Genomic DNA, 12,160 nt, shown 5'->3' on the forward strand with positions numbered 1-12,160 from the left:
CAATTTGAGGTTGATTAACACAATTAAAACTTTTTAATAGTTTGAAAAAGAAAATGGTTACAATCCTATGGTAACAATATCTGAAGACAGTTTTGTAGGATTTCTTATTTGTTTTATTACTAATATTTACTTTGCATTGTATTCAACAATTCCCCTCTCCCCCATGTCTAGTTGCGATAACGTAACCCTCCTGCCGATGGCGTAGCCGGAGGCTCGGGGATCTGGTAAGTTTTTGTCCTTTTTCTTCAAATGATTTCCTCAATGGTGTTTTGAGTGATATTGTAGGATTCATTAGACATTGAGGATCAAGTAAGTGTTCCTAGAATTTGTGTCATGATTTTCAAAAGTGGTAAAAAATGGAGCAAATCTGCTGACTAGCTGTCGAAATTGTACGTTTTTAACCATTTCGCCCTGCACACATTGCTGAAGCTTCGTAACCTTTCGGCTTTGCCGTCGACAGGAGGGTTATGTTATCGCAACTACCCCATGTCTTAATTTACTGTTGCCTACGGTAGTCCTTGATTACCCCTGGTTTACATACAGGGGTGAGAGTCATTGCTGACAAAAAAGTGTGAAACTAGGATAAAATTTTTGCATTTCCACCGGGGATCTTTCCAAGTTTATTGGAGTTTGTCTTTACTTCCACAGGTTCCTCATGTTTCAGGAGGAAAACTTCTCGTTGTAACCTTCGGGTAGTATCTAGTATTCTACCTTTATTACAGTCAACAGTTTCTATGTTGTATATGTAGCGTCATTTTCCCAACCATTAAGGATGTCAAAGAAGCCTTGGGAGGAAACTTTGGAGCAGAGTTTGATTTTCTTTCTTGGCGGTGGTTTTGCTTGTTTCACCGGTTGCTCTGAGATCTGCTCCATCTGATTCTCTTTTGTGTCCTCTGTCTCGACCTCTAACGTTCTGAAACCTAGCCACTTTCTGTCCTGCCGAGTTGAATGTTTCATATCAGGACATGAATATTGCATGGTTAGTTCTTTGTCGAGGGTGGACAGCTCATCATTCCTGGTGTTAACCTTTCCAGCTTCCGGACGATGTCTACTTTGTTGCCTGGCAACCTTTGACCTTTCAACCTTTGACCTTTTCATGTTCTCCTTGGTTACCAGGTCAGCTTGATGGTTGTCCTGGTTACTGCTGCTTGATGCAGCAAGTTGTATAATGGGCAAGTCGTGGACTTTTTTTATTGGTTTAGTAGACTTAAATATGTTTGCCAGTCTCTCCTGTGTTCTTCCATCTGAAACAAAAAAGTTATTGGATTAGAAGGGTTTATCAGTAAAAACCATGAGCATTACACTATAACCTTAAAAGTACTTGTAGCATTTGTGAAACCCAATGAAATTTTCATTGTGGAATTTCTTGTGATTGGGGCCAAATTACGTGTATGGCTCTGTTTACCGTTGAATTATGCACTTGTGATCAGCATTCTTCTCATAAAGAATGGCAAGTTACGTGGTTTAGGCACGTGCACAAGCAAAAATACCCTGCCATAAACCTGTGAAACACAATTGATATTATGCATGGAATTCCCTACTTTGTAAGCGGCAATTCTTTTAATGAAATTGGGCCTGATAAGATGATCTTCACTTTAAGGGAACTGAGCACACTCCCACAGGGTGATATAAAACACCAAGCTGGCCACAGCTAATCTCTATCATACAAACATTGGTTTAACGTCAACGATAATGAATTGCAGAAACCAAGAAATTGTGATTCAGTAACTAGACAACAATATGTATTCTAGTCATTGTGAAATCAGTGGTTAGCTGAGGTATTAGAACCTACAACCTTTTGATTGCAATTCCTGCAGTCAACCACGGTGACTGTAAAAGCAATACTTTTCTGTTCTTGCCAATGATGGCATAAACTGTCCTATTTCAGCTTTCTGAAGCATGAAAAAAGATGTATGAACACATCCGAATAGGTAGCTTGGCTGCGACTTAGGCCAAATCACTGCAAATTCCAATTCTTCACTGAATCTGCAGCCAATAGCCAAAGCTGTAGCTGTCGCTTCCTTCGGACACGACCTAACAGCAATGTTTTCTTACAGAAGCTTGCTGCTTTCGCAGATCCAAAGCTCGCCTTGCTCTTTCCTCTCAGCATACAGTTAGTGCTTGACTCTTTCCACTGCTCAACCAATGGCAAGGCCCATCCAAAGTTCTTGACAGGTTTAAGAAAGGGCTTGGTTGTCGCCGTCGTAGAAATTACATGATTTTCCAGTTTCAACCTTTTCTTTAACTTGTTAATGCCCTCCGACTGGATACAAAAATCAAAACAAGTTTGAGAATTAGTTAATACTCTTAAAGGAAGCTTTATTTATAAAGGTTCAAGAAGAAAACAACCTTACTTAATAATAAAGGCTCGTGTATACCGCAATTCCAAAGAACTATCATTGCACTTCGAAAAATGAAAACGGGTGTGAGAATTAGTTAATATTCTTTAAGGGAAGTTTTATTTATAAAGGTTCAAGAAGAAAACAACCTTACTTATTATTTAAGTGATATACACCCCAGGACACCGTGGCTTACGGTCTACAAAACACAAACTCCTCCAGGAAAAAAGACTAAACATGTATGGGGGGAGAGAAGTTTTCAGAGCGCAGCACCAAAGCTTTGGACACTGTAAAACTCTCCAAATCACTCAACACATTCAAGAACAGTTTAAAAACTCATTTTCATAGAGAAGCTTTTTGTTAAGTTTATTTTCTTATTTTGTTGTTTGCTACTTTCATTGCTTATAGTTGTTCTTTTGTAGAGTAGCGCCATAAGCGCCGCTTGCGGCAGATACCGGCGCTTTATTAAGTGTCCATTATTATTATTAATATACTTAATACTTACTGAAATGTTGCAGCCTGACAAATCAAGTGATGTTAGCGAAGTGAACACAGTGAGGTATTGACCCGCAGACTTGTCACTTATAGATTCATTACCTGAGGGGAAAAAAGTTCTGAATTAGTTATAACAGCTACAGATACTGTCTGCCACGTCCCAATCATAAATTGAACAGTGCAATCATTTGATAGAAATGATAGAAATAGAAGCGTACTCAGATGTCAGACAAATGTGACAAGTTTCTCTAATATAAGGGCACATACAAGTTTTATTAGGGTACCCACTAGTGCCAATTGGCGCAACAGTGAAGCGGTGATCACCGTAAAGTGGTGGAATGTTTGCCCCATGTGGCATGGCCCTAAAGTCCTTTGAAACGACTGCAAGGGTTGAAACACAAGACCATTACTATTTTGCAACAGCTTTTTCAAATTGATTTCTTTTTTTAGTTATAACAAAAAAAATATCAAAACCCAGAATTTCTTGTGGCAGATCTGCCTCCCTTTTACCTGCCAAGTCGAGGCTAAGCAATTTGCGTGGTCCTCTGTCCATCACTCTAAGAGGCGTTGTCAGTCGCCGTATGCCGGCATCGGTCAGGTCATTGCTGGCTAATCCAAGCCGTCTCAAACTGTAAAAAGACGAGAGAACAAAAAGAAGCATTAATTTTTATGTTGATGAGACACCCAGGGAGTGCATACCTTTGGTAATTACTCCAAAAATTAATGACAATAAAAACTTACTTAGTAAGAAGCACAGCAGCTGTTGGTAATGTAAAACATTTTTGAGAACTGATTCCATTCAATGGAATGTGGTTCTATTTAGAGAAAAGGATTCAAAAATAATTGAATCTTAGAAATGTTTCTGCATGAACTGTTTCTCAGACTGTGTAGAAATGAAATTGTCACAGGTTGGTTTTATTGTGTATGGATTAAAGCAACTGAATGATTCCAACATCCAAATGTTCTTCTTGCTCTATTGAAAATGTACAGACGACTATTACCTTAACAACTTCTTGTACAAAATACACAGCATACATGTATACAAGACTACTATTAATGAAGCATGCATGCAAAGGATCAACACTTCAACCGATGACTCACCAGATCAAATTGGCAACAATTGGAAGAATCTCACTGTCATCACCAATGTTACATCCTCCGACGTCCAGCTCGGACAACCCCGAGAAGAGTGCATTACAATTAAGCAGCTCGCCAACAGCCAAGCGATGCTCTGTTAGGTTGACGCTATGTAGGATGTTGTCCCCATAAGCATCGCAGAAAAGCTCCAGTGCCCGTGGGCAGAGTTTGTGGAGGAGATGAGCAGCATCAAACAGCTGGCGACCCACGACCTCTGGAAACCCAGCAAGTGAATCTACAAGAGTGATGTTGGCCGCCACAAAGTCTAATGATATGTCAAAGAGTTTACGTGGGGTTCTTGTGGTGGAATTGTCGACTGTGGTGTTTTTTAGACTGAAGGCGGGTTGGTGTAGCTGGAGAATCCCTTGGGGTGGACCGGCTCTGATCAGACCTAAACCAGGTGGGGAGCGGAGTCTGCCACTCTCTCGGACGTAGAATGGGCCGGGGTCATTGAACTGAAGAACAGCATCAGCGGGAAATGCTTCAAAGGTCATGATTTGTTGACTGATCATGTGTTTCCTCAAGTTTAAGTCTGAGTGGTCATGGTCTTGGTTGCGTTGATGTCTCAACAACTGTCATGGATTCTCAATCAATCAATCTGGCCAGTGTTTGTGCCAGTGACAGGTGTCAGCAGGTGCTGTTTGCAAATATTATGCAAAGCAATACAAATTAATATTTATATTTAACTCATTAATTTTACCAAAAAGGAATCATGATCATGATGGATTCACAAATTAGTTACACTAAAATTAAAACAGGATAAATAATTCACATGTCACCTGTCAGTGACTATAGACCCAGAACTGGGGCTCCAGACTTAGCCCACCTTGTTGAGCTGTTAATGGCTCCGCTTTTAACATCGGTCTCATCACTGTCACATTGATGAGACCGATGTTAAAAGCGGAGCCATTAACAGCTCAACAAGGTGGGCTACTCCAGACTGTACTCGTCTCAAGTTCAAAACAATTGGGCATTTGCATCTTCGTTAAACTTAAGCCCTAAATTTAAACAAAGTATTTTTTAGTACGTAGCTGATTAGGCCAACACATTGAAGGGAAAAGTTTCCGTATGGCGCCACCACTTTTTCATTCTAATTTACCTCAATGAGATATCCCTTTTTGTAAAAATGAGTGAAAAAGTGGTGGCGCCATACGGAAAGTTATCCCATTGAAGCCCAATAAATACAAAGGTCCATGTGTACAAGGAGACGTATTTACAAACAGTTGGCCCAAATAGTACTCCTCGATGACACGAAAGTCACACTCATATTAAGTCAGTCACACTCACAGTGTCTGTCTGTCTAGTCAAGTCTGCCGCTGCACAGTGACAGTAATTCATTGAAAAAGTAAAGTAGTCTCACTCACAACATTCACCATTAAGACCCAGTCTTAACCGGTCAGTTCAACATTCGTCAAGTACATAAAATATGAAAGTTGCTGTGAACAAAATATGAAAGAAACCTGACAAAATACTTACGAATTTCAACATTCGCGCGAAAGTTCTACCAACCGAGCCTCTACTACTATACTACTGTTGATTTGTTATAGCGCCCTCTCTAGTTCTGTGTCCCCCTTCTTGCCCGAATTATTTTTGTTAAACTACCCCCTCTACCATTTGCAAAAAGTGGGCGAAAAGAAGGGCGTGTTTTTTGTCTAATAAACTTCAAAGAAAGTTTTATGAAGAATTGAAATACTTAATAACTTTATTTTCGAGTTTGGGTCTTGGTACTTGTGCGTTCGTATAACCAAAACAGTGAGTGTTGGCATTTCACGGTGAACTGCTGCCTGGCTGACAGTTTGTTGTAAGCAACCCTGTTTGCACAGTTCAGAAAAATAATTTAATTCACTCCCCCCCCCCCTTATTTGAGACTGTGCCAAGTAGATGTAGGGTTTTATATTAAACAGAGAAGTCTTGCTCATCAGATGCGAGTTCGAAGAAATCAAAAGAAATTTAACGGAATGATCGTAAGGAAAGGGGATGAATAAACATAGAACAGAGAGTCTGAACAAATTATTCAACTTCCTATATACTGTCTGGAGATGCACGCAAAGTGGTTATTTTCATCCCATGGGTTTCGTCCAAAAGTTGATGTCTTCATGCATTAATTGAGAAACTGTGTGAATTTGTGAATCAATTAATCCCAACCTTGACCGGCCACGGTCGCTAGCTAGCCCGAAGCTTCATTATGCCGGGTGACAAAAACGGTTCCAGACCTCAGGCTTTGCACCGGACAACGGTCCGCTGAACTCGGAAATTAAAATAATAGGCCGTTTCAAGAAATCAAAACAACTTGGTATAATATACAGGGGTAAAGGGTCAACTCCGCTAAATTGCTATTGACTATGGGAGCATTGTACTAACTGTTTCCGCTCGGTACCACAACAATAATTGATTTAAATAATAGAGTTTTTATGCACCCCTAGACTTGATTCAAGTCCCTTGATCGTGTGAGGTCCGAAACACAACGCGCCAGCAGGCAGTCAAGTCAAGTGCGCCCCCATCGCAAGCAGAACAGGTTGGGGCCCGGAAAACAATTAGTTTCTGTGACGCTGGCACGGGATTGGGACTTGAGTCAAGTCTACCCCACCCCCACCCCTTGACCCTCAAACGACCATTGAACTTGACGAAACAAGTCATTTCTCATTGTTATGGTTTTCATTACTTTGGCTTGAATAATTAAACCCGGATATTTACTTAAGTTAATAATTTTTTTATCTATAAATTAATCGTTCACTGATCCTATTATTCCACGGAGGATACAACAAAAAAATGCTGGGAAAGACCAGTCAGTATCCTCACTTTGTGTAGGTCTACCCCCTATTTTTATAAAATTAAAAAAAATTATTTAAAACAAAAGTCCACTTTAGGCTCAGGGAAGGCCTAATCGACTCGTTGCTAGAAAATAATGAAGGGGAAAACCCCGTTTTTGTTGCCTGTGTTTTCAGATGCCTTGAAAGGCTGGTAAACCTGAAGCCAATATCGACATCTTTCTTCTAAAACTTTAGATGTGGCATAAATACTTCAAAGGGTGCACTTCGTTATTCTAGCAATGTTTTATATCAACAGCTCTGCTTGTTCAACGAGTATCCGTTCGTTAGTTTGTGCATGTGGAGTATGCCCCTATCAATGGGAGGTATTTACAAGTAATGTAAATATAGGGACAAAACTCCATTTTGAGTTTTTAAAAATATATCCTAAGCATAAAATTCAAATCTAAAAGATTTAATTTTAAATAAAAAATGGATTGGTCCCTTTAATTAAAATCCTTTGGATTAACTTTAAATCCCTTCCATACGTGTACATTGCACTGTATCACTGTATAAGCCGCTAGCTGTGGTTAAAAAAATAACAAATAAAAAAAGCTTTATTTATTAAATTGATTTTTGAGTGGGCAACATTTTAAAATAATAACCTACGTCATTTTGATGAATATATTAAATTTAGACGTGTTCGGAATACACGCGTCAGGTGCCAGCAAATTGCCATCTGTCGATTTTGCATCAATAATCATCAACAGAAAATCCCGGTTATTGATACAAAACTTAAACAACCTTTCATTATTTTGTTTTTGGAGTTTAAATTATGAGAAGCTAACTCATGGAGTTATTAAGCGGGGGTTTCTTAAAAAATTAAGTGCTATAGACACCAGAGGGATTTGGTATCTCCTAAAATGTAATCAACCATTTTAAAATCTTTTTTACTCATGTCGAGATCAAGCATTGAAAGAAGGCATAATGATGAAAGAAGTCAGTGGGGGTTGTGGCAAAAAAACTTCTCGAAACAAAGTTTCGACCAGACTTCCTGCTTCTCACCCACTTGGTGGTTTTCCAGTTTAACTTACTGTATAACCACCAAATGTTCTTAACTGTAGGGCAGTGAATGACACCATTGGTAATTACTCAAAATGATTAGTTGCAAAAACACCTACTTGGCAACGAGCAATGGAAAGCTGTTGGTATTATAAAAGAAACGGCTCTCTCTAAAATAATTTCTCACTGAAAATATTAAATAAAAAACTCGAGGCCTGCCTTTCATAACGGGCGTCTGAAGGCACACACACACACCGTAATTTTTTTTTGTGATTCAATGTTTGTTTCTTCGAGTCATTATTATCTTGTGACTTCGGATGACCAATAATTGAGCCAAAAGTGTCACAGATTTTTTTAATTTTATGCATGTGTTTTTATTACATGCTGGGATGCACCAAGTGAGAATGATTGGTCTTTGACGAAATTACCAAAGGTGTCCATGCCTTTTAGCCAATAATTAAATTATAGTCATAACCCCACCTAGTTTTAGATGACCCTGTTAGGCCCCTACACCCAACTCCGCCCAATCTGTCCTCTAACCCCCCCCCCCACCCCACCACCCTATAACGTAGTCAATGTGCATGAAAGTGGAACGGAGAATGGAAAGTTCAAGGTTTTGCATGTTATTGCAATCCATAAGCCCCACGGTGTGTGTGTAAAGACAGACTCGCCTATACAAAACTGAACATGACACAGAAATCTTCCGAGATCACCATAATTTTTTTGATACTGGAAATTAAATTACCTCGTCGTACCCGAGAACTGGTTTAACAGGTGTTGTTAGTGAGTTTCGGACAGATAGGCCTATACAGGCAGCAAAAAATAAGTAAGCACTACAGTCTTGTTTTTTGCGAAATTATGCCTATTTTGTCTAGAAGTATAAAGGCGTGAAGATTCAATAGTTAATATCCTGAAACTGCTCTTTTGTTCGCAAGACAATGTTTAAATACTGGCAAATCACGATAATTTGAAATTAAACAATGACAAACAAATCAAAGTGGACGCGTGACGAGGAGCCTCCAAATTATATTTTTGCAGCATCTGACATCGCTGAAATTATTTTTCATAGCTGAAAGTCAATGTTTGTTCGTTTATCATTATAATCATCTTTAAAATAATGATTTAAACCAAACCCCATCATTTGCCCTTATTGTAACCTCAGCCCCCCCCCCCCAAAAAAAAAATTCCAAGTACATCGAATCCAATTAGGAGTAATTCAGTATCACTCACAGAAAGTGATGCCCGCCTCTATTCGATTCACCGTCAACGTCATCTAAAGTGGCCTGATTTAAAGTTTGATTTTTTTTAAATAGTTTTTTTTTTACGAACTGGTGTATTTTATATTATTGTTTGTCTTATAAAAGCCGATTTTTGGGTACAATGAACTACGGTTGAACGTGCATTGCCCAAGGTCGCCGGCAGGGTGCTTTAATATGAGGACCTCGGCCTTGTGAGCAAAATTCTATACGGGCCCGGTCGCCGCGCCCCGTTCCCCCACTCCAGGGTTCCCACAAGGACGTCCACTAAACACAATGAATTAGTTTCGATTCACGAACTCACCTCACGAATTCACTCAACAATTTCTACTCACAGCTTGATGAAAATTAGGCATTGTAAAAATTAGGCTTATGTCTGGCAGAAATTGCCGCTATGGTTGTTTCTGCGGATGCCATTTTGGGGGACGGCCCTCCCCCACCCTCCTCAAAGTTTCAGAATTACCCTGTATCGGTGAACACTTCTGTTTGTTTTTGTCGTGTAGCCAAAAATCGTTTTCTGGTTTAGAAAAACCAGCATTGTTGTAACATTTTGAAATTAAACTGTTTGCTATTTTGGGTGATTTTACCCCACCGTTTTTATAAACCCACATTCAGTGGTCACAATGTTTGGGTTTACTTTGTTAATGTTTACATGGTTTTGTATTCAATAGCTCATGTTGTTTGACCTCACATACCAGACTGTCACTGGTATACTATTATCCTCTTAATGTTATGCGATTAATAATTTAACTGATACACAGAGAGAAAATTACATGCCTAATAGCTATACCAACACTTTGATTAACCCTTAAAAATAACCACATGTGCGGGGATTATTTAAGATGCTGGTCAGACAACAAGCACAAGTTGTCTTTGATTATCATGTTTGCGACCCTCACGTTCTCGGCCAATAAACTTTTACAACGGAAGTCCGGAAGTGCCAAACTTACCACCAGCATTCAGCTTTGAATAAAGACTACGAGCACATTGGCGGGAAATAAAGTGATTCATTGAGCCCGTCTGTTGTCATGGGAGCGAGAACAAAAGTCTTGGGGGTGTGTCGGAGGTAAGGTTGTCTGCTCGCTCTTGTATGGGTGCGATTATTGTGCAGCCGTATTCTTATTCAAATTAGTGTAGCCAAACCGAGGTGGCTGATGGGAAATACAGTATGTTTTTTAAAATAATTTTTATAATAAAATGTTTCGAAAACTTTTGGGTGTTTTTGTAACACATTTGGGCCGGAAAATCGCTATTTGCACTGGTTGAGATCGTGTGTACACGTGACTCAACAACAGTTGTTAATTTCGTGTGTTACAGTTGAATAAACACTTGAACAAAATTAGTTTTAAAACAATGTTTTCTGCAAATAAAACGTGGTGATGGGGGTAGGTTGGGGAGCCGCGTGTGCCTAATTGTGTTTGGGGTGGTGTGGGGGGGGGGGGGGGGGTCGGGTGTCTATTATACGATCTATTTGACAGGTTTGAGTTTACCTGAGTGTAGTGTCTGCACTTTTTATAGCTCTTTCTAGGTCTGCACCACCTGAGTTCCATTATTGTTGGAAGACACCGGTGTGTTGACCAAGTGTGATAACTAATTATTAGGAAGTGGTTGGGAGATAAAATTGTCTGGGCGTTGTTTATTTTCTATGATGTTTATCTGAAAATACAATTAAATTAAGCCCTTAGGCCTTTATACACAACTTGAGTAAACATTTACCAGATAACAAACGGTAGCAAGCCCCAATGGGCTTACTGATGTCAAATAAAACATCGCACATCCAGTGCCTTCTCTATTGATATAAACATGATGTGGAGTGAAAATGGGTTAATTTGTATGTCTCAAAAGTTATTGGACGAATATCGATCGAGTCTGAAATCAAAGATGGCTGCCAGATGGCTGCCAAGCAAAGGCCCTGATGAGACATTAACTTTTGAAACCAAATTTCGTTTATAACTAGACCATAAGGTTTACAACAAAGCAAGTGGAGGAGAAAAAAAGAAGGTATTATTGGGGCAGCGTAGAAACCATCCAACCGGTTGCTTGCACATTCGTCGTCCATTCTCAACCAAACAAGTCACTTGCAAAAGGAATTTTTTCCGGCCTCCACACTCATTAATTACCACCCCGGCCCCACAACCTCATTTCGGTCATTTATTTACTTCAGATTAACTCTTGTTAATTTTTCACATACCAAAAGGTATTTTTTTGGGTCTCCCCATTATTTTTGTTGTTTTCCTCAACCATAATCCGGCGTGTTATGTACTTCAGAGTGAACTTTGTAGTATTTGTCTAAGTAAAAAGTAGGCCTCATTTACATTGCTTGTAGCTAGGCCTATTTGTAAAATAAGTTATAAGCTCGTGACTTTGAAAAGTTTCGAAAGAAAAATGCTGCTGACGGAGTCTTTTAATGATTTGTGGACGGGAGGCCCTTGTGGTTGGAGATGAAGAGGCAGAAGGTAATTCTATGTTCAAAGTTTGACTGACTCACTTATGTTGACATTGCCGATGGGGGCGCTGTCGATGTAAACAAAGTGACGTCACAAATCCATAAGCACCACAACCTCGGTGTAGCACGCAAACCTCGAGACTGGCTTCCCTGTGGTGCATGCTAACGAGATAACTGTCCCTCAATATATTAAATTTAAATTTAAAACAGTAATAATAACGACCATTAATAAAATGTCATTGACATAAATTAAAAGGTGAACAGAGTAATTTTTGAGAACGCTATGCAGCGAAGCCCGCACACATGCGCGCAGTGTAAGCTGGCAGCTGCCGAACGCGCACGCGCAAGTTAATGTGCCAGTTATTTTCCATCATGTGAAGGTGGGAGCATCGATACTAGTTTAGGTAATTTGGTAAAACAAAACTTACTTTTTATTACCCTTTTTTAACAAGGATACATTATTTTTTAGCTTTAAAATGATTTCCCAATACTACAAATACATTGTCTAGTAAAATTTGTAACAATAACGGCTATACAAATACATATTTGAAACGTCTACTGGATTATGAGTACCCACTGTACAATGGTATCGTCCACAATTTTGTTGGAAAGAGGCCAACAAATAATTTTCGCCGGGTCCTACGTCACCGGTTTGCTCATGAATATGAAATCGTTGTA

The 12,160-nt window shown here is 39.4% G+C and overlaps 1 protein-coding gene across 1 annotated transcript; it reads right to left on the reverse strand.

The window, feature by feature from the left end:
* Positions 1 to 347: 347 nt before the first annotated feature.
* LOC117297328 (leucine-rich repeat-containing protein 42-like) lies at positions 348 to 5,487 on the reverse strand. The gene is made up of 6 exons (XM_033780302.1): positions 5,448 to 5,487; positions 3,936 to 4,608; positions 3,345 to 3,463; positions 2,845 to 2,936; positions 2,056 to 2,263; positions 348 to 1,244 (listed from the first exon to the last, which is right to left on the reverse strand). Exons 2-6 carry the CDS (start codon positions 4,481 to 4,483, stop codon positions 733 to 735), a joined length of 1,479 nt encoding a protein of 492 aa, XP_033636193.1. The 5' UTR covers positions 4,484 to 4,608; positions 5,448 to 5,487; the 3' UTR covers positions 348 to 732.
* Positions 5,488 to 12,160: the final 6,673 nt, after the last annotated feature.

The sequence above is a fragment of the Asterias rubens genome, chromosome 12, assembly GCF_902459465.1.
Source record: "Asterias rubens chromosome 12, eAstRub1.3, whole genome shotgun sequence".
Lineage (NCBI taxonomy): Eukaryota > Metazoa > Echinodermata > Asteroidea > Forcipulatida > Asteriidae > Asterias > Asterias rubens.

Excerpts from the sequence above, each read along its gene's own strand:
- LOC117297328 (XM_033780302.1), bottom strand. The coding sequence starts at position 4,483 with ATGATCAGTCAACAAATCATGACCTTTGAAGCATTTCCCGCTGATGCT. Across the intron at positions 2,264-2,844 it reads TGTCAGGCTGCAACATTTCA|TCGGAGGGCATTAACAAGTT; the intron begins GTAAGTATTAAG and ends TTTTGTATCCAG. Across the intron at positions 1,245-2,055 it reads TGCGAAAGCAGCAAGCTTCT|ATGGAAGAACACAGGAGAGA; the intron begins GTAAGAAAACAT and ends TTTTTGTTTCAG.